The 22,150-nt window shown below is 43.3% G+C and overlaps 1 protein-coding gene across 5 annotated transcripts in view; it reads left to right on the top strand.

Moving 5' to 3' along the window:
• Positions 1 to 22,150, top strand: part of CFAP251 (cilia and flagella associated protein 251) — a 74,290-nt gene that overhangs the window by 14,562 nt on the left and 37,578 nt on the right. For all 5 annotated transcript variants that reach the window (XM_061384738.1, XM_061384734.1, XM_061384737.1 and 2 more), the window contains 7 exons: positions 5,733 to 5,844; positions 6,095 to 6,175; positions 12,972 to 13,049; positions 14,418 to 14,468; positions 17,214 to 17,428; positions 20,064 to 20,258; positions 21,379 to 21,629. In XM_061384738.1, coding sequence (XP_061240722.1) covers positions 5,733 to 5,844; positions 6,095 to 6,175; positions 12,972 to 13,049; positions 14,418 to 14,468; positions 17,214 to 17,428; positions 20,064 to 20,258; positions 21,379 to 21,629 — 983 coding nt within the window. The remainder of the gene's footprint in view (positions 1 to 5,732; positions 5,845 to 6,094; positions 6,176 to 12,971; positions 13,050 to 14,417; positions 14,469 to 17,213; positions 17,429 to 20,063; positions 20,259 to 21,378; positions 21,630 to 22,150) is intronic.

The following is a 22,150-nucleotide window of genomic DNA, read 5'->3' as shown; positions in this document are numbered from 1 at the left end:
ACCCCCCAACTAGGTGGCATAAATTACAGAAATTTTTCTCTCATTGTTCTCAAGGCCAGACATCTGAAGTCAGGGTGTCTGCAGGGAGCTCCTCGGGGCCCTGAGAGAGAATCTGTCCCATGCTCCCCTCCTGACTTCAAGTAGTCACTGGCATCCTTGGTGGCCCTTGACCTGTAGATATGTCCCTCCAGCCTCTGCTTCACGTGGTGTTTTCCCCTCCATATCTTTCTGTAAGGTCTTTTCTCCTCTAAAGACACCAGTCGTTGGGTTTAGGGTCCTCCCTAAGCCAGTATGACCTCATCTTAACTAATTAGACCTGCAGAGACTCTGATTCCATGTAAGGTCACATTCTGAGGTTCTGGGTGGAGTGAATTTTGAGGGGCGCACCATCTGACCTACGCTACTCACCTTACGAGATTGTTATGAAGATCCAGAGCACAGTCCCCGGCCCAGGGCAGATGCTCGCAGATGTGTGTCCTTTTGTAATTCCTGGTCCTAGAGACAGAGGGCAGTGTCAGTTTCATCCACAAGATTGTAAGGGCTTGACTGGGTGTGGGGGGGGGGGTGGGGAGAGGTGAGGTGGGTTGGACGAGTCCAGGTGGAGAGGAAGGTTAGGAAGAAGTTACATTGAATTTCTGGACACAGGAACTTCCCTCCTCCGGGTGGCCCGTGGCATCCACAGGGCTGTGTTAGCTAGCCGCAGTCCTTACCTCGCTTGGCCGCCCAGTGGCTTCCAACACCCTTCACTCCCCTTGGCTCCTCTGACACCATGTGCCCCTGGTTCTCCGCCCAGTGCTGTCTGTTCCCGCTCAGATTCTTCTCAGCCTTATCCTCCTCTGGCCGTTCCTTAGCTGCGGCATGAGGGGATGCAGGTGCTGTTGGTGATGTTCTCCAGCCGGGCAGGAGCACACCCAGCGCTTGAAGCCAGACCATCTTACTCTCAGTGTTTGCTGTGTTTGCTGAGGGGGCACTGCTGGAGGGGGTTCCACCTGCCGGTCCCATGGGCCTCCCCTGCCAAACTGTCCAAAAGTCCAGTGCCTTTGCCCCAGATAACCGCTGCCTCTGCCCTTCCTCTCCTGCTTGAGCCACTGCAACAGCCTCCTGTTGGATCTCTCCTGCCCCACCTGCAGTTTTGCTCTTCAACCCACCCTTCATGGCACCGAACTACTTTTTCTTTTAGTTATTTATTTTTGGCCACACTGCGCGGCATGTGGAACTTCTCCAACCACGAATCACACCCTCGCCCCCTGCAGTGGAAGCATGGAATCTTAACCACTGGACCACCAGAGAAGCTCCTGAACTACTTTTACACATACAATTTCCTGGCATTAATTACATTCACAATGTTAAGCAATCATCACCACCATTTGCAGAACACTTGCATCGCCCAACCAGAAAACCTGAAGGAATGAACTCCTCACTCTCCCTCCCCTCAACCTCTGGTAGCCTCTCATCTACTTTCTATCTTTGTAGATTTGCCTGTTCTGGACATCTCATGTCAATGGAGTCATACAATATGTGGCTTTTGTGTCTGGCTTCTTTCACTTAGCATAATATTTTCCAAATTCTTCCATGTTGTAGCATGAATCAGTATTCCATTCCTTTTTATATCTGTTTAAGATTCCATTGCATGAATATACATTCTGTTTATCCACTCATCTGTTGATTTTTTTAAACTGCTTTAATACATTTTAATTGGAAGCTAGTCTCCTTTGGCCACCATTTCCAATCCTAGTCTTCTAGTCAATTTGGAGCATTTCGTTCCAGAATATTTGCTGTTGTATTAAATACACATGTGTGGCCAACAGCATCATATGGTTTTCCTCCACAACTTTTTTTTTTTAAGATCTTTTTTAATTTATTTTTTTGGCCATGTGACATGTGGGATCTTAGTTCCCTGACCAGGGATCACTCCCTGCTTTGGAAGTGCAGAGTCTTAACCACTATCACCAAGGCAGTCCCTCTCCACAGCATTTTGAGCTTGATCTTTGAGCCAAATGCAAAATCCGATTGTGTTGCTCCCCTGCTGAGAACCCACCAGGGACTGCTCATTGCCAGTTCAGCCCCTGCTGCAGGGGATTCGCATCTCACGCACTAGCCACGCAAACACTTCTGCCACGATCCCCGTCTGTGTGCCTAGCGGTTATCTGTAGCAATGACATGCTTTTCAGCTGCGAGTAATGACACAGCCGCCTGAGGCAGGAAGGGCAGGCCTCTCTCTCGTGTCTCTTTTCTCGACCCTTTGCCGACAGCTCCCCTGGCCCAGGCAGAGCTGGCCTCCTTTCAAACTGTGTTTGTCCTTTGCTTTTTATTTGCTTATAGAACTGTCTCCCCCATTAGACTGGGGGTGACTCTGTAGTAATTTTTTTTCTTTAACTGTGAAGTAAAGTGTGTCTCTGGTTAACAATGCAAATGATTCATCGATAATGAGTTTTATGATATTGCAAATGATGACTTGGCGAACCCAGAAAGGATATTTGGTGTTAAAATTAATATTCATTTATTAAAGTGATAAACCGTATTTCTTCTTTTGAGATATCAGTTCACCTGAATCCTAACTCTGAAAATCTAGCATGTTTTTGCAATTGCCTATAAGAGGGGCTCTGATTAGTGTTTGGTCTCACAAATTTTGTTATTATCTCCTTTTAAGCCTTGTAAACTGCATTTAGAATTGGAATATATTCAGTTTCATCTTTAAGTTCTTTAGTAGTCTGATTAACAAATAAATCCTTCATCAGTACTTAAGTAATTCTCATAAATCTAATAAACTAGACATAAATATGGCAATAAGCCACACATAAATGTGGCAAGTCTTAAGTTCTCTTAAGTGTTCTAATATTGTTTATGAACCTAATACAATTTGAATTTGAAATCACAAGTCTAAATCAACTACAGACTGTAAATTAGAATCACAAATTAATCTGTTTGTTAACATATCAGAGACTCTGATATGTTAAATTCTCATAAACATGACTCAGTCCTTTAAAAAAAAATCTTTTATCACAAACGTTAACAGCACAGGTCCAGCTGACTTCATCTTCTCTACATTTAATTCTATCTCCAGAGATGAGAGACATTTCCCCACAAAGGACATCAGTATGGCATTCCTAACAACTTTAGAACTCCCTTCTCAAGGGAATTTTGGGGGCTGCTTCTCAGTGGCATAAGATTTCTCAAGTGACAGAGAACCAGACAGGCCCTCAGCCAGCACGTGGACTTGGTTCCAGCCAATTGGTACACCAATGTGACATCCTGAGGCCTGTTTACATTAAGGTCTCCATTATGAAAAACCAACTACAGGAGCTTCTCCGGTGTCCAGTGGCTAAGACTCCCAAAGCCGGGGACCTGAGTTCAGTTCCTGGTCAGGAAACTATATCTAGCATGCTGAGATTTAAGAATTCATGTGCTGTAACTAAAGATCCCCCATGCCACAATGAATATCAAAGATCCCACGTGCTGCAGATAAGACCCGGTGCAGCCAAATAAGTAAGTAATAAAAAAGAAAAACCATGGATCCACACAGCCCATGTACCTGGATTAAGCCTTCCTACCACCCACTCTTCCAGTGGAGGTCAGTGCCTCCCCCACATCACAACTCACTTCCATCATGTCTTCAACTGTTTCTTTTGTTACTTTGACTCTCTCAGATATTCATATATTGTCTAATTAAATTGTGCATGTGTTAAGGCTTTGTCTGCTTCATAGAGTTCTAAAGTGTTGTCAGTGACATAATACAAACATGTAGAAATAGAAAAAAAATGAAAGTCCCCCTTCACCCAAGCCTATATCTGGAGTCACCATGTGGTTTGCAGTTCATTCCTCCAAATTTTTTTTTACTTATAAACACACACACACATACACTCACTCACACACACACACTCAGGATGATGCTACGTATACCGCTTTGCAATTTGCTTTTTCCACAAAATTTTAGTCATTTTCTCAAATCTACCTCATTCTTTTTGAAGGTGACATTTTTTTCTTTATATGGTTTTACCGTGCTATTTGTTAAATAAACCCCATACGCAATGGATATATGTGGTGTTTCCAAATTTTTGCTGTGAGAGCCGTGCCGCAAGGAATATGAATTGGCATTTATCTGTTTGCTTTTGCTGTTATTTCTCTAGGGAAAAAACAAGTTGTAGAAGTGAAACTGGTGGCCCTTAGGATCTGTGCATTGAAGACTTTGACACGTGCAGTTAAGCTGCTGTGGAGAAAGCCTATGCTTGTTTATTCTCCCCCTTCTGGAGGAGGTTGCGGCTTTCCTGTGAGCTGGGATGGTGTCTGAGGCAGCTTGTTTCATGTTCTCATCCTTCACTCCTGGCCCAGAATTGGCCCTTGATAACCAAGGAGAGACTCGAGCTCAGACAGGGAACAAATAGCACATTTACATGCTGCCCTGAGCTTTTTCTAAAAATTAATTTATTTTTAATTGAAGAATAATTGCTTTACAGTATTGTGTTGGTTTCTGCTGTATATCAGTATATGAATCAGCCATAAATATACATATGCCCCCTTCCTCTTGAACCTCCCTCCCACCTCCTACCCCGTCCCACCCCTCTAGGTTGTCACTGGGCCCTGGTTTGAGTTCCCTGAGTCATACGTCAAATTCCCACCAGCTCTCTATTTTATATATGGTAGTGTATATGTTTCCACGTCAGTCTCTCCATTCATCCCCCTTCCCCTTCCCATCCTCTGTGTCCACTAGCCTGTTCTCTGTGTCTGTCTCCACTGCTGCCCTGCAAGTAGGTTCATCAGTACCATCTTTCTAGGCTCCATGTATATGTGTTAATACATGATATTTGGTTTTCTTTTTCCTGACTTACTTCACTCTGTATAATAGGCTCTAGGTTCATTCACCTCATTAGAACTGACTCAAAAGCATTCATTTTTATGCCTGAGGACTGTTAAGGGCCAGATTAGAGGGTTTTTTTTCTTTTTTAATTAAGGCAAAATTCATGTATGGCTCAGTCAGTGTAAGACTCTGCCTGCAACACAGGAGATGGGGGTTTGATCCCTAAGTTGAGAAGATCCCCTGGAGAAAGGCATGGCAACCCACTCGAGTATTCCTGCCTGGAGAATCCCATGGGCAGAGGAGCCTGGCAGACTACAAGTCCATGGGGTTGCAAAGAGTTGGATACAACTTGGTGACTAAACCACTACCACCAAAATTCACGTAGCATAAAAGTAACCACTTTATTTTTTATTTATTTTTTGCCCCACCATGCAACATATGAGATCTTAGTTCCCCAACTAGGGATTGAACCTGGGCCCCCTGCAGTGGACGTGCAGAGTTTTAGCCCCTGGACCCCAAGGGAAGTCTAAAGGGTAACCATTTAAAGTGAACAATTCAGTGGCATTGCATGTAATCACAGTGAGGGGCAGCCATCGCCTCTATCTGGTTCCCAAACATTTCCGTCTCCCCGAAAAGAAACCCTGAAACCATCAGCAGTCACAACCCACTCCCCCACCCTCCATCCACAACCACCTGGAACAAGCATACATCTGCTATCGGTCTCCATGCATTTGCCTATTCTGGAGATTTGATGTAAATGGCATCATACAACGCATAGCCTTTGGTGTCTGGCTCCTTTCCCTCAGCACCAAGGTTCATCCGTGTTGTCGCCTGGGTCAGTGCTTCACTCCTTTTTGTGACGGAGTGACATTCCATAGTGTGGATGGACCACAGTTGTCCTGTTCCTGAAGTGGGTGTCCCGCATCGTGTTTTGCAGCATTCCTGTGCATACAATATTCGACAGCTGCCCAAGAGATAACGGCATCAGGGCCATGGCCATGACCCGCGACGCTAAGTATCTGGCAACCATCTCAGATGCCGAAATCCAGGTACGGGGCCCATTGGGGCAGCCAGCCTGTCAAATGTTTCCCTGTGAGCATCTCTGCCTCAGGCCGTGTGGAATCTGTGGTTCCCTGGGTGGATGGATGAGCAGATTCCCATCAGGGGCTCCCTGCCTGAGGCTGAGCTCACTGTGCATTGCTCAGTTAGCAGAAGTCACTGCATTACCATGAGAGGTGTAGGTGACTTCAGCAGCGTTTGGGAACCTTCTCTCTCTTCTCTGTCTGCTTTCACTCACAGAAAGTTTGCATCTGGAAGTGGACGTTAGCGGTAGAAACGCCAGCGTGCACTCTTGACCTCCCCAAGGAGTATGGTTTTCAGGTGAGTTCAATTTGAACCTGTAAAGATCCACCTGAAGTTACCCTGAAGCCAGGTCAAAACTCCTTTTTGTTTTGCTGGAGCTTAGTTATGGTGTACTAGAGCTTTTTAAAAACTCCTGTTCGTGTTCTTGGGCTTCCCTGGTGGCTCAGTGGTAAAGATTTTGCCTGCAATGCAGGAGACACAGGAGATCCAGGTTCAATCCCTAGGTCAGGAAGATCCTCTGGAAGAGAAGTGGCAACCCACCCCCGTATTCTTGCCTGGAGAATCCCATGGACAGAGGAACCTGACCGGCTAAAGTCCATGGGGGTTGTGAAGAGTCGGACACTGACTGGAGCAACTTATGCATGCATCCATGTCCTTAGTTTATTTTTGATGATAATAGATATTATTTTAAATCTTTAATGTGCAAGTTCTGCTAAGTTCTTTGCATGCAGTATCTCACATAATCTATGCAACATGCTAGAAAGAGGTTCAGTTCAGTCGCTCAGTCGTGTCCGACTCTTTGCAACCCCATGAATCGCAGCACGCCAGGCCTCTCTGTCCATCACCAACTCCCCATCGAGTCAGTGATGCCATCCAGCCATCTCATCCTCTGGCGTCCCCTTCTCCTCCTGCCCCTAATCCCTCCCAGCATCAGAGTCTTTTCCAATGAGTCAACTCTTCGCATGAGGTGGCCAAAGTACTGGAGTTTCAGCTTTAGCATCATTCCTTCCAAAGAAATCCCAGGGCTGATCTCCTTCAGAATGGACTGGTTGGATCTCCTTGCAGTCCAAGGGACTCTCAAGAGTCTTCTCCAACACCACAGTTCAAAGGCATCAATTCTTCGGCGCTCAGCCTTCTTCACAGTCCAACTCTCACATCCATACATGACCACTGGAAAAACCATAGCCTTGACTAGACAGACCTTTGTTGGCAAAGTAATGTCTCTGCTTTTGAATATGCTATCTAGGTTGGTCATAACTTTCCTTCCAAGGATGAGGTTACTGTGGAATTAATATTAGTGCTATTAATTATCAAATAATTGGTCTACAGTCACCTAGCTTTTCTTATTCTAGAAGCATGCTCTGAACTGCTCTTCATATAGGGCAATTATCAGTATTCTTGATTTGCATGAGGCGACTTGCCAAGGGCACCAAGAGCGATGACTCTGCTGCTCTGTATTGTCTCAGTCAACCTCGTAGCCTTTGTTCCCCTGCACTTATTGCACTGTGTCCCAGGCGCTGTGGTAAGGACGTGTGCTGCTTGTGTGAACTAGAACCCAAGCTGGGGTCTGGGTGACTGGACTCAGCCAGACACACATCATTATCAGTTTTATATTCATTTTCTCTCTTTCTCCCCCTCCACCAACATTCTTCCTGCTCCCAGAAAAAAATAATTTCTTACTTAAAAAAAAATTTATTTGGCTGTGTTAGGTCTTACTTGTAGCAAGCAGGATCTAGTTCCCTGACGAGGGATTGAACCCAGACTCCCTGGATTGTGAGCTGGAGTCTTAACCACTGGACCACCAGGGAGGTCCCAAATTTCCTTACTTCTTAGAGTTACCAGTCATACTTGGATATTTAGGATGAGATACCAAAAATATTTTGGGGATTTTGATAGACATTGCACTGAATCTGTAGATCCCTTTGGGTAGTATTGTCATCTTAATAGTATTGCCTTCCAACCCAGGAGCACAATATGTTTTTCTATTTATTTATATAATCTTTAATTTCTTTCAGCAGTGTTTTTTTTTTTTTAATCTCACCAGGTTTTTAGTTGTATTTTATTTTTAATTGGATAATTACAGTATTGTGATGGTTTCTGCCATACATCAACCCGAATCCACTATAGATATGTATATGTATGGCCCCCACTCTTGAACCCCCCACTGCCTCCCCACCCCACCCCTCTAGGTTGTCACAGAGCACCAGCTTCAGGGTCCCTAAGTCATACAGCAAATGCCCACTGGCTAACTATTTTACATATGGTAGTATATATGTTTCAATGGTACTTTCTCAAATCATTCCACCTTCTCTCACTCCTACTGTGTCAAAAAGTCTGTCTCAGCAGTGTTTTGTAATTTTCAATGTACAAATCTTTCACTTCCTTGGCTAAATTTATTCCTGAGTATTTTTTATGCTTATGTTTTTATGCTTTTCATGTGGAATTGTTTTCTTAACTTTTTTCTCAGAATGTTCATCGCTAGCGTATAGAAATGCAGCTGACTTCTATACTGCAGCTTTGCTAAATACACATGGCTATTTCAGTTTAAATTGGTTAAAATAAAAGCGCACATTCATTTCCTTGGTCTCACTAGCCACATTTCAACCACTCGTCATCCACGTGGAGCCGGTGGTTACCCTTGTTGACAACACACGAGATAGAATATCTCCATCCCCTCAGAAAGTACTGTGGACAGCACTGCGCAAACTCCCGGCCCCCTCCCCCCAAGCCCTGGGCGCGTCCCACAGGCAGCGTCCTCTGGATCCAGGCCCCAGAGGGCTGAATGTCGCTGATGAGAACCACCCAACTGAGCAGATTCATCTTACTTAAAATTCAGTCACGACTTTCAAGAGGGCTCTCAGCCTGGCCTGGCTGCTCTGGTAGGCTGTCGTTTTCATTTCTAGAGACAACAGTTTCATACCTGCTCCTCCCATCTCCCACTGCCCTGCCTCCCATACTCAGCTGATGACCCCTACCCCTCCTGTTTCACTGAGAAAAATGGAAGCCGTTCAGATACAAACACCAGCCTGTTCTCCCTCCCAAACCTGCCGTGTGTGTGTGTGTGTGTGTGTGTGTGTGTGTGTGAAGTTCTTTTAGTCATGTCCGACTCTTTGCAACCCTGTGGAATGTAGCCTGCCAGGCTCCTCCGTCCATGGGATTCTCTAGGCAAGAATACTGGAGTGGGTTGCCATGCCCTCCTCCAGGGGATCTTCCTGACCCAGGGATCGAACCAGTGTCTCCTGCATTGTAGGTGGATCCTTTACCCACTGAGCCACCTGGGAAGCCCTGTAAATCTGCCACACACCTTCAACCTCACCATCTTCTCTTTTCCCCTCTGACTGCAGTGAAGGGCCAGGGCACTAGTTCCTGGCTGCCTGAGGCCCTTCTGCAGCTCTCATCTCTCCCTCTACTACGCATAAACATGCTTTAGGACCACTGATCCTGAGAGAATGCTCTGACCCACATCTTCCAGCTACGCCCCCTGCTCCTCTTTACAGGCAAACTTCTCAGAAGCGCCGTCCACACTTGCTTTCTCTACTTCCTCATCTCATTTCCTTTTTATTTTTTTGCAGGAAATATTTGACCTCTTTGTGTTTTGTTGTTAAATAAGGCATACGTGCAAAATGTGTACATTGTAGAGGAGAAAATAAAATGTACCTGTGTGCTCATCACAGGATCATGGAATAGAACGTTACCTTAACCCTAGGGGGCCCCTGTGTTCCCCTTCCTGATCTCATCCTCAGTCTTGCTCCCAGAAGTTAACCATTATCCCAAATTTTGTATTATTCATGCCTGTGCTTTCCTTTATACTTTTCTCCAGTGACTTATGTATCTCTTAATACTATCTGTTTTCATTTTGCCTGTTTTTGACCTTTCTATATTTGTGATTGGGTCTTCCCTGGTGGCTCAGTGGTAAAGAATCCACCTGCCAGTGCAGGAGCTGCAGGAGCCGTGGGTTCAACGCCTGGGGTCAGGAAGATCCCCTGAAGTAGGAAATGGCAACCCGCTCCGTATTCTTGCCTGGAGAATCCCATGGACAGAGGAGCCTGGCAGGCTACAGTCCATGGGGCTGCAAAGAGTCAGACATGACTGAAATGACCAAGCATGCACATGTTTGGAATCAGAATAATTGTTTGATCTGCTCATCGTTGTTTCTGAGAATCGTTCATGTCAATCTTTGAGCTGTAATTCCTATTCACCTTCACTGCTGTTTTGTTTTTTGCTCTTTGAGTGTTGCAGGACTTACTTATCCATCCTCTGTGGATGGACATTTTCCTCGTCCCATCTGTCCTCCACCCACCCACCGCTCTAACAGAGCTGTGCTGCTCACGGTCACTGGTATCCCTAATCAAATGGACATTGTTTTTTTTTTTTTAATAGCTTCCCAATGGGTCTCCCCATTTTTAGTTTTTAATTTTATAGAATTTTATTTTAAAAAATTACAAAAAATGTTTTTGGCTATACTGGATCTTTGTTGCTGCGTACGAGCTTTCTCTAGTTGTGAGCAGGGACTCTTCTCTAGTTGTGGTGTGAGAGCTTCTCATTGAGGTGGCTTCTCTTATGGCAGAGCATGGACTCTAGGGCTTAGTTGCTGCTTAGCATGTGGAATCTTCCTGGACCAGGGATTGAACCCATGACCCCTGCATTGACGGGTGGATTCTTAACTACTGGACCATCAGGGAAGTCCCACAACTGTCAACCTTACTGCTAAATTTTTTTTAAAGTTGTGTCTTTTCCCCCACCTCTAGCTGCTTTTAAGATTTTCTCTTGGTTTTCAGCAGTTTTTCAATGGATGGTGTATATATGTGTGTATGGACATGTTGTTGGTTTTTTGTTTTTTTTTTAAACTTTATCCTTTGGGTTTTTTGAACTTGAGATGCCATGTTTCCTCAGTTTTGGAAAACTCTGGCCATTGTCTCTTCAAACATTATTTCTGCCACATTCTTTCTTTCCTTTCCTTCCGGGACTCCAGCTATATGTAAGTTAGACCTTTTCAGCCTGTCCCAAAGGTCTTTTATTCTCTTTTCTGTTCTTCTGTGTCTTTATGCTTCATTCTGGATCTTTTCTCCTGTAATTTATCTTCCTTTTTTACTGTTAATTGGGCTTCCCTGGTAGCTCCTTTTCTACTAACGAATTATTTATTTGGCTATATTTAATTTTCTGTTAAACCATATTTTGAGTTTTTAAAGCTATTTTTTTTTTCAGATCTAAAAGTTCCATTTGATTCTTTTTAAAAATAGAGTTATCTTGTGGCTAATCATCAGGGAAATGCCAATCAAAACCACAATGAGCTATCTCCTCACACATATCAGAATGGCTATCATCAAAAAGGCCACATATAGCAAATATTGGTGAGGGTGTGGAGCAAAGGGAACCCTTGTACACCTGGGAATGTAAATTGGTTCAGCCATTGGAAAACAATATAGAGGTTTTTCAAAAAGCTAATAATAGAACTTCCATATGACTCAGAAATTCCACTCCTGGGCATATATCTGGAAAAAATTACTGGTTCACAAAGATACACGCACCTCAATGTTCAAAGTAGCATTATTTACAATTACCAAGATGTGGAAGCCACCTAAGTGTCCATCAACAGATGAATGGATAAAGAAGATGTGGTACATACATTCAGTGGAACACTCAGCCATAAAAATTATCTGGTGTTCTCTTTCTGTAGATCACTCATCTCCCTCCTTTTCAGTCATATGACTCTTTCATATGCCTGGTTATTTTTCATTGAATGCCTGATGTTGTACTTTAAAAAGAATAGGAATAATTTGAGGCTCAGGATGATAATAACTTCCTCCAAGGAAGACTTAGTTTTGCTTCTTTGGGGCCTTTGGCAAAGCAGTCACCTCCATCTAATCAGAGACTGAGGTGACTTGAGGCTGATTTTCAGTCTTTGTGAAGCCTCATCCATGTACTTCCTTTCACTAGGTCTTCACCCCACCCAGACCTTTGTGCTGTCCTGAAATTGATCCTCAGACATTAGCCATGGTAGCTTACATTCCTGAAGTGATGCAGCAAGCAAGGGGCAAGGAGTCGGTGATGGGGTGGAAGGGGCAGGAACGGAACTTAAAAAGCATTTCTTGAACCTGTCTCTCAAAGCTGCCTCCTGCGCACCCCTTCCTGTCAGATTGCAGCCACCTGCCTCCTGCACACATATCATTTCAAGACTTGCACTTAAGTGTCCGCAGGGATTCCTCATTTGTTGTAGTTGTTCTGCATTTCAGGTTTCCTTCACTTCTATAGTATCCACAGGGTTGGTTTTTGGGAAGGGAGCCAGGCAACCCATGCTATTCACCATCTTGGCAGGAATCAGAAAATCTTTCCAATATTTTGCATTCATTCCAAGTTCCCTTGTGGCCCCGTCAAATTTAGAAATCAGTACACAGCAGCCTTTGTCCAAAAGGACACAGAATAAAGGTTATTGGTGAATACTGGTTTACTTTTGCTTGTTCCAATTTATAGATGATGAATTACAGTAAATAAGACTAAATAAGAAAGGAAACTCGAGTTTATTAATTTTCACACTCAGTATTTCAGTTATATTCCTATTGCTTCTAAAATGCCATGTGTTTTCTGTTTTATATTCATACTCGGTTATTTATTTTAATTAAAAATATTATTTAATTTTATTTTATTTTTTGGCCACACCACCTGGCTTGTGGGATCTTAGTTCCTCCACCAGGGATTGAACCTATGCCCCCTGCAGTGGAAGTATAGAGACCTAACCATTGGACCACCAGGGAAGTCCCCAAAATATTATTTATTTTGCCTGGCAAATCCCATGGACGGAGGACCCTGGTAGGCTGCAGTCCATGGGGTCACCAGGAGTCAGACACTACTGAGTGACTTCACTTTCACTTTTCACTTTCATGCATTGGAGAAGGAAATGGCAACCCATTCCAGTGTTCTTGCCTGGAGAATCCCAGGGACAGGGGACCGTGGTGGGCTGCTGTCTACGGGGTCGCACAGAGTCGGACACGACTGAAGCGACTTAGCAACAGCAGCAGCAGCAGCAACATTCAATTTAACCAGAGAGAAACAGAAAATTTTTTATTATAACATATTTTAATATTTTATATTTCAGAACTACCTAATTTTTAATCCAACAAATAATAAAGAATTGGTGAGCAATAGTAAAACACAAGTAATATATTATACGTGGGTAAGTAAAACTGTTTTCATTTGTTTTAAATATATGGACAAGTATCTGTTTATTCTTTGAGTACAGATGTTTTGGTAATGTAACAATATAGTATCTACTTAAAAAGCAATAAACATATTAAAGTGTTTTGATTTAATTATAGCATTTATTTTAGTCCCACTGAAAATTAGCATATTAAGTCAGAAGCACATAATTTAAATTCTATTTAATTTTTTAAATTAATGAATATTTTTTTGAATGTATTTAAGGCCTAAGATATAGGAGTTTTCAAATCTTGGACTCTTTTCCCTTTTTTAAAAAATTAATTAATTTATTTTAATTGGAAGCTAATTACTTTACAATATTGTAGTGGTTTTTGCCACACATTGACATGAATCAGCCATGGGTGTACATGTGTCCCCCATCCTGAACCCCCAATTAGCAAACAAATTGGTGATAATGTATACTGACACAGGGCAAAATCATGATATTAAAAAGACATAAAAATGTAAACATAAAATTACCATATGACCCACCAGTTTTCAGGTATATACCCAAAAGAATTGAAAACAGGCATTCAAACAGATACTTATATACAGATATTCACAGCAACAGCATTATACACAATACCCAAAAGATAGGAGCAAATGTCCATCAACTCATGAATAGATAAACCCAGTGTGGTCTATCCACATATGGAACATAACCTAGTCTTTAAAAGGAATGAAGTGCTGACACCTACTGCAACTGTGGATGAACCTTGGGAACATTAGGCTGAATGAAAGAAGCCAGACACAAAAAGCCAAACACCATATGATCCCATTCATAGGAAGTTTTCAGAATACCTGAATCCATAGAGACAGGAAGAAGAATGGTGGCTGTCAGGGAATGGAGGAGTAGGGGATGGGGGGTGATTGCTTGATGATAGGGGGGGTTCCTTTTGGGGTGATGGAAGTGTCCTGGAACCAAAGAGAATAACAGTTGCATAGCACTGGTTATGTACTAGATGCCACTCAGGTGTACACTTTAAAATGGTTAAAGATTAACTTTATGTTATGTGAATTTTCCCTCAATAAAAAATGCAAGACAATTGAGTTGCTGATTTACAGTGATAACTCATTACTTCAGGTATTAATGATAGCTTAAAACCTTATAAATGCAGAAGTCAGATCTGCATTAACGACTTAAAATCACAGTCATTTGTGGCATTATTTATTTTCTTTCAGCATGTTTTCAGATGTTCCTGGAGACAGCAGGTTCTCCTCCCTGTAGAAATTGAAAAGCTCTGACCCCGTTTTGATGCATTTGTTTTGATTTTGCTGTTATGTTGCTTTTCTTTTGGAAATGTCTGTTTTTAAAGTAGTGATTTTTTTTTTCTGTGCTTATCAGTATCCAGAGGGAGGCATTCTTGTTCACAGTGCCCCACTTTTAACAGAAAAAGTGAGTATGCCTGTTGTGCTTTTATATGCCTGACTTTGTAGGAAATAAGCATGTGTGTGTCAGCCTAGTCACTTTGGGGTGCTCTGTGTGTGTCCTGATATTGGGAAATAATTTGAAATTTTTACTTAGGTCCTTTACCATACTGAATGGTCAATTTAAAATAATGGAAGGGTTTTTCAAAATAATATAGAATACAAATAAATGGCAAAGAGGTACATGTATACGTATGGCTTAGTCCCTTAGCTATTCACCTGAAACGGCCACAATATTGTTAATTGACTATACCCCAATACAAAATTAAAAGTTTGAAAAAATTATAAATTTATCCTGCAATATTGAAAATAAATGGCAAAGGAAATTTACTACCACAAGCAAATACCCAAGAAAGTGGTGGCTTTTATAATGTATGTGTGCCTGTGACAAAGGATGAAAGTTAATTTGGGGTGATGTAAGTAAAGACTTCCCTGGTGGCTCAGATGGTAAAAGCGTCCGCTTACAATGCGGGAGACCCGGGTTCAGTCCCTGTGTTGGGAAGATCCCCTGGAGAAGGAAATGGCAACCCACTCCAGTACTCTTGCCTGGAAAACCCCATGGACAGAGGAGCCTGGTAGGCTACAGTCCATGGGGTCGCAAAGAGTCGGACACGACTGAGTGACTTCACTAGTCACTAAGTAAAGTCATTGGACATGAGTGGATCCTTAAGCTTCTTAGTTTTCAGAACAATTAAAAAATGATATGGAGGGACTTTCCTGGTGGTCCAGTGGTTAAGAATCCATCTTCCAATGCAGGGGACGTGGGTTCGTTCCCTGGTCATGGAATTAAGATCCCACATGCCTTGGAGCAACCAAGCCCACGCACCACAACTGAAGTGAGCCCATGTGCCATAACTGGAGAAGCCCGCGAGCCACAACGTAAGATCCTGTGTGCCACAACTGAGACCCAGCGCAGCCAAAACCAAATTTTAAAAACGGATATCGGGTGTTTAGCTGTTTAAGGTCCAGTAGGAGGGTGGTGAGCCAGGTGTTAGCAGAAGCATTTTATCCGGCCGGCTCTCCTTGAGCGATTGCACCGGGGGTGGACCTTGAGTCCTGTCTCCTGCATCAGGTTCTGTTTCTGATACTCGTGCAACCTGCTCTCAGTGTGCACCTTATGATGGTTTTTCTGTTTCCTTTCTTCTTTTTTGATTCAGTCTATAAAACTTTACTTTTCAAGCAAGCATGCAGGAAGAAAAAATAGAGAGAGAGAGACAGTGGACACAAGGCAAGAAGATGATTCTGTCTGCAAACTCAGCTTTTTATAACTCGAAGTATCAAAAACTAAATAGTCGGTTCTCGTTATTTGCCATAGTTAAATTCTGTAAGGTCTCTTTAGACCTGAATTAGTGGATGCTGAATCGTTGCTCCTAGGAGAGTTGTAAGAACAGGTTCCTGCCAGCTTAGGGTCACCACCATACTTTCATCGACTGACAGATCCATGACCTTGTTTTATGTATATTTCTGTTTAAAGACACCGTATTTAATTTATAACGTTAGTTCCTTAACATTAGACTCAAGGTTGACAGCACCAGGTAGAACTCATGCCTGAATGAGGCTTATCTAACACAGGTGAATTCTCTGGAAGGCATGTCACAGCCTTCTCGTGTTCCAAGAGCACCATATGGTATTTTAATACTATGTTCAGGAGCCAATTTAAATACCAAAATCACCAATAATCGCCCCCCCAAAAAAGAGCAAATATCATGGCAGTAAAGACCAGGCTAAGGACACTTGCTTCCTGAGAGCTGAAACCAGACAGAGAATTGCCTTGCTTGACCTCAGCTGGGAATGTCAAGTTTTTTGCCACTCGGCACACGCACACATCTGCAAATGATTGTGAGGTGCCACGAGGATTGCTTTGGAGGTTACACATACATTTCAGCATGTAGGTAAATTCACGAAAATGGAATCCACAAAGAATGAAAATCGGCTGCAGTTTGAAATGATAAAAACGCCTCGTGTTGAACAGGGCTGCTTTTAGACAGAATGTGCTGTTGTTCGTGCTTGACCAGTTGTACTTCTACTGACCTCACAGAGGTCTACCCTAGGATTTTCTCTGCCTAAGTAGAGCCAGACAGCAGACTTGCTGTATCATAAGACAGATCACTGACTTCCTTCGTGTATTCATTCAGTAAACATTCACCAAGGGTTCACTCGCTGCTCTGCGTTCTTTCTATACTTCATCTCTAGGACACTGTCAGAGAAAGATGGCCTGGTGCCTTATCCTACGTAGCATACATTTACTAAGGAATCTTAGGGGCATTTCTATGTAAAGCACTTACTTTCCACTGATGGGAAGATGATTTATGATCAGAAGAAGACTGGGAGAATTGTTTTATGATTTTTTACAGCTGGAGCATGCTTTTGTTCATGACAGACATTAGTTTCCTTATCAGTCTCTGAAAACTCTGAAAGAGAAGTTGTGCAGGTATAAACAATGATTAACCACTCTTTCTTTTGCTTTAAGCAAACCATTTAAGCCCGTACGTAGCCCTTCACTTGCTCTTAGCAAACCCTCAGAGGTTCAGAACTGCCTGGATCATGGCAATCCTCAGGGAAGTGTTTTTTAAGTTATTTTTTTAACTTTATTTTTTTCCTACTATATTTAGGTAAAACATTATAAAACGTTGTGCTGATAAATGTTTTGTTTTATATTTACCATCAACGATAACTTGTACATATAACGTGTAACCTGTCTTTTGAAATACAGACATTCAACAAGCTCGTGGGAAAATTTAGCCAGTCTGTCTTTCATTTGAATTTAACCCAAATACTGTCCGCGACGATGGAAGGGAAGCTGGTTGTCTGGGACATTTACCGCCCACCGCCATCTGCCTCCTCCTCCATGGGCTTTCCCCATATCAAACCTTGCAAACTGGTTCATTTGCAGAAGGAGGGTATCACTGTGCTCACTACAGTTGACAGGTAATTAGTGAATGAAAAAGTAGCTGTAGATGATTATAAACTTATCTAAAAACCCTTTTGGAGGTAGATACATATTTTGTATATGCAAAGATTGTTTCTGGGGAGAACCAATTTAACTGGGAACACTGGCTGCCTCTGAGGAAAAGAACTGAGAACCAAGATTAAGGACAGGGGTGGATTTACTTCTTTTTATAGTCTCATTTGTACTAATTGGGTTGCTTTTATTTAAAAAAAAAATTGCATGGGCATGCATTACTTTTAAACGCAACCCTTTGGGGTTGGTGAAACAAAAAGTAACTGTTTTGTTTTTTTCTTCTGCTCTAATTAGACTTATTTCACACCCTAAATTTTACATTCTTTCAGTGGAAGAAAATGGCATAAAGAGCTATTTTTTTTTCTGATGACAAAATAACATTTGCCAGTCATGAAAAGATGAAATACAACAAAACTTTATAGAGTTCCTTAACGCTTTGATTTTGAGGGGCTGTGGGGATCCACAACTGATCCCAGCCTTATGCCTTAGCCTCAGACATAAAGGGGTTCACATGCCAAATACATTCCTTCCTTGCTGAGTGATTTGGGACAAGGGACTTAAATGTGCCAAACCTCCATCCTTCCATCTGTAAAGTGGGCACCGTAACACTGTCCCTCTCTGAGTGATTTTGTGAGGATGGCTTGCTGGATCTTAGTTTCCTGACCAGGGACTGAACCCATGTCTCCTGCAGTGGAAGCACTGAGTCCTAACCACTGGGCTACAAGGGAACGTCCCAAGGATTGTAAAACTCTTAGCATGCTCTCTGGCACAGGGGAGCTCTAGGTACAACAGCCCTTGTCAGGGTGCTAGGGAAGTTCCCCAAAGTGCTAGAGACAGTTGCCTCATGACGAGGACCCTGCCCACGTAGTGGGAGTCACTGTGCCCTCTGCTCTCCAAAGGCCCGTTGCTCTCCTTCTCCTTTCTTTAATTTAGGGTCTATATTAAAGGTCTTCCCCTTTCTTTAATAACAGTGAGGCCCTGATGTGGCTTGCATAGAGAAATGCAGATCGTCATCTTCACCCAGTTGGTGGGAAAAGATAGCAGTAGAATCACACTTGATGAAGCAGTCAACTTTAATCATTGAGAGATAGGACCCAGGGAAGACCATGCCGGGGTTCCCCTCTCTCCATGTTAAGTAAAACACAGCCAGGGGACTTCCTCTGCAGTCCAGTGGTTGACTCTGCACTTCCAAGGGAGAGAATGAGGGTTCAGTCCCTCGTTGGGGAAGTAAGATCCTGCATGCTGAGTGATGCGGCCAAAACAACAACAAAACAAACAAACAAAAAACCCCAGCCAGGACCAGGGAGCCCTTGCAGGAAAAAGTCTTAAGAAACACAGGAGAAAAAAAAAAAAATTCTCCTTGTTTTGCTGTTTCTGTCCAGCAGAGGGCAGTGAATGCCGTTCTAGCCAATTACTCTGCCCACTTGCCTTGCTTATTAATCAGAAACCTCATTTAATCGCTTTTCATATATAAATATATATATATATGAGAAAATTCATCCCCCACCTACCCCCGTGATTAGAATTATGTCAGAGGCTTAAAAAAAAGCAAGCTCATTGGGATGGCTCTGAGGAAATAAAAACCATTTTGTCACGCAGCACTGCCTTTGGCTGTGATGACTGGATAGGGTTTTACGATCCGTCTCACAGCAGTTGTCTCCCTGTGTCCCATTGCCAGCCTGTGTGACTTCAGAGGGATGGTAGCTGGACTCTTGTCATCTGTAGTCTGTGGTAGAGAATGGAAATCACTGCCCACAGCCGTTGCACAGGACTGACCTTGGAGGGCAAGGCAGAGGAAAGCAGAGAGCATGGACTTTGTGTTCCATACACTTGGACCCCTGCATAGTCTAGCCATGTGGCCCTGAAAGAGTTGCCAGGTTTAAGTGTGTCCCGGGACTTCCCTGGTTGTCCAGTGGCTAAGACTCTGATCTTCCAATGCTGGGGACTCTGGGTTCAATCCCTGGTCAGGAAACTAGATCCCACATTGCACAATGAAGGATTTGAGTGTGGAACTCAAGATCCCTCATGCTGCAACTAAGACCTGATGCAGAAAATAAATTTTATATATATATATATATATATATAATGTCCCAAATACTGCATGAAGCAGTTGCATTTGGGAGCATACACTATTGGGGACATACTTATCCTAGAAATTTACTCGTGGTTCATCTGAAATTCAAATTTAACTGAGTATCCTGCATTTTTACTTGCTAAATCTGGCAATCCCAGGCCTTAAACCTTAGTTTCCCAAACGTGAACTGGGAATGACAGTAAAATCAGCCACATGGGGCCATATTCAGTGAAAGTTTTTAACAACGCCTGGAGTCCAGAGGCTGGCATATGTGTTCAATAGATGATACTCAGTATCATTATTTAACCTACAATGCAGGAGACCTGGCTTCGATCCCTGGGTCGGGAAGATCCCCTGGAGAAGGAAATGGCAACCCACTCCAGTATTCTTGCCTGGGAAATCCCATGGACAGAGGAGCCTGGCGGGCTGCAGTCCATGGGATCACAAAGAGTTGGACACATCTTAGCGACTAAACCACCACCACCACCACCATCATTTAACAAACTGACTTTATCCTCTGTTTTCAGCTATATTGTCACAGGTGACATTCGGGGCAACATCAAGTTCTATGATCACACCCTCTCCATTGTGAACTGGTACAGCCACTTCAAACTCAGCTCCATAAGATCCCTGTCCTTTTCAAAGACCCCAGCAGCCCCTCCAGCCGAAAATACAAACTATCCTCCAGACTGCACTCTAAAAAGTGACGATTTTGTTGTAAGGTGAGTTGTTAACTGTTGTTGTTGTTCAGCCACTGAGTGTCCGAGTCTTTGCGACCCCATGGACCACAGGCAGCATGCCAGGCTTCCCTGTCCTTCACTATCTTTCGGAGCTTGCTCAAACTCATGTCCAGTGAGTTGGTGATGCCATCCAACCATCTCATCCTGTGTCATCCCCTTCTCCTCCTGCCCTCAGTCTTTCCCGGCATCAGGCTCTTTTCCAGTGAGTCGGCTCTTCACATCAGGTGGCCAAAGCATTGGAGCTTCAGCTTCAGTATCAGTTTTTCCAATGAATATTCAGAGTTATTTCCTTTAGGATTGACTAGTTTGATCTCCTTGGGACTCTCAAGAGTCTTCTCCAGCACACAGCTCGAAAGCATCATTTCTTCAGCGCTCAGTTGAAGTCGTTCATGAACCTCATCATTGGAACAGTCAGAAAGCTGTGTCTTTTAGTTTGTGTGCCGTGGTATATTCTTCCTGTTTCTGGGATGTGAAATACAGGGAACCTGGCCTTTCTAGTTAGGCCTTTCCCTGGGTCAGAGATGGATCTCCTTGGCTGATTACGATCACTGTTTAATCTTTTTTTTCTAAGTGAAACATCATTCTCCTATTAAGAATGTTTAGTGATAGGAAGCTGGAAATGGCTCTGATCTCAGTGACCTCTGGAGTCCTTCATTGTAGGTTGGTCTCCTTTCTCTGAGCTGAGTTTGTCCTAGCTCTATGGTTAAAGGGATTTGATAGTGAATAGCCATAACATTTCAAGACAGAATTATCTGTGAGCCTGCTTAATTACCCTTGCCGTATTTGCAGGCACATCTGTATGTGTGCACCCAGCACCATATTTGCATACACAAATGAATATTTGCATGTGCAGATTAGCTAATTGTACAACTGACTGTCCATCTGCATACTTAATGACTCAATTTACATGTAGAAATGTGGGCTTTTTCACTTGCAAATGGAGGCTGTTGGGTTTTGGTGGCGTATTTTTGGAGATGCTGGGTTAATAATGTCACTAAATTATAGACGACAGAGGCGTTTCGTGTGCAATTAGAAGCAGAATTGCTGGCATGCCCTGTTCCCTGCAAGTGCTGATACGGGTTGGTCTCTCCTTGGCAAACAGGAATTTTATCATCGGAACATCAGACGCGTCAGTGTACCACCTGACAGTAGATGGGACTAAACTTGAGAAGTTATTTGTCGAGCCCAGGGATGCCATTTGTGCCATCTCCTGCCACCCATACCAGCCCCTCATCGCCATCGGAAGTTTTTGCGGGATGATCAAAGTGTGGGATTATGAACAGAAAAAATACCTCTTCAGCAGGGTCTTTGAGAAGGGGCTTGGAGTTCAGAGTCTGACCTACAACCCTGAAGGTATTTTCATCTTATCCACCTGTCTTAAGTTCTAAACCAAAAGCAGACCCAAATGGCTCTGCCTTCGGCTGTAGCAGCTCCAGGAGGGTGACCTTGACCCACTCCCCGCACCAGGCCAGATGGGATGTCTGGTCCCCCTGGATGCTGCAGAACTCTGCACCGCCTGGTCTCATCCCGTGGTGCCATGTTTTCCAGTTTACTTCTTCCTCTCAGGACCTTGTCTCTCCTGTTCGTTGCTGTCTCCTTGGCACCTAGGACAAGGCTCAGCACAGAGTTGATATTTCTTGAGTCAATGTAGTCCTTTTCTTTCCTTTTTTTTTTTTTTTAAATGTATTTATTTATTTAGCTGTGTGGTTCTTAGTTTCGGCATGCCGAGTCTTTAGTTGCAGCATGTGAACTCTTAGCTGCAAGTGCTGATACGGATTGGTATCTAGTTCCCTAACCAGAGACTGAACCCAGGCCCCCTGCACTGGGAACTCAGTCTTAGCCCCTGGGCCACCAGGAAAGTACCAGTGAAAGCC

This window comes from Bos javanicus, chromosome 17 (assembly GCF_032452875.1).
Source record: "Bos javanicus breed banteng chromosome 17, ARS-OSU_banteng_1.0, whole genome shotgun sequence".
In the NCBI taxonomy this organism is placed as follows: domain Eukaryota; kingdom Metazoa; phylum Chordata; class Mammalia; order Artiodactyla; family Bovidae; genus Bos; species Bos javanicus.
This window is presented reverse-complemented; position numbering and strand designations above follow the sequence as displayed.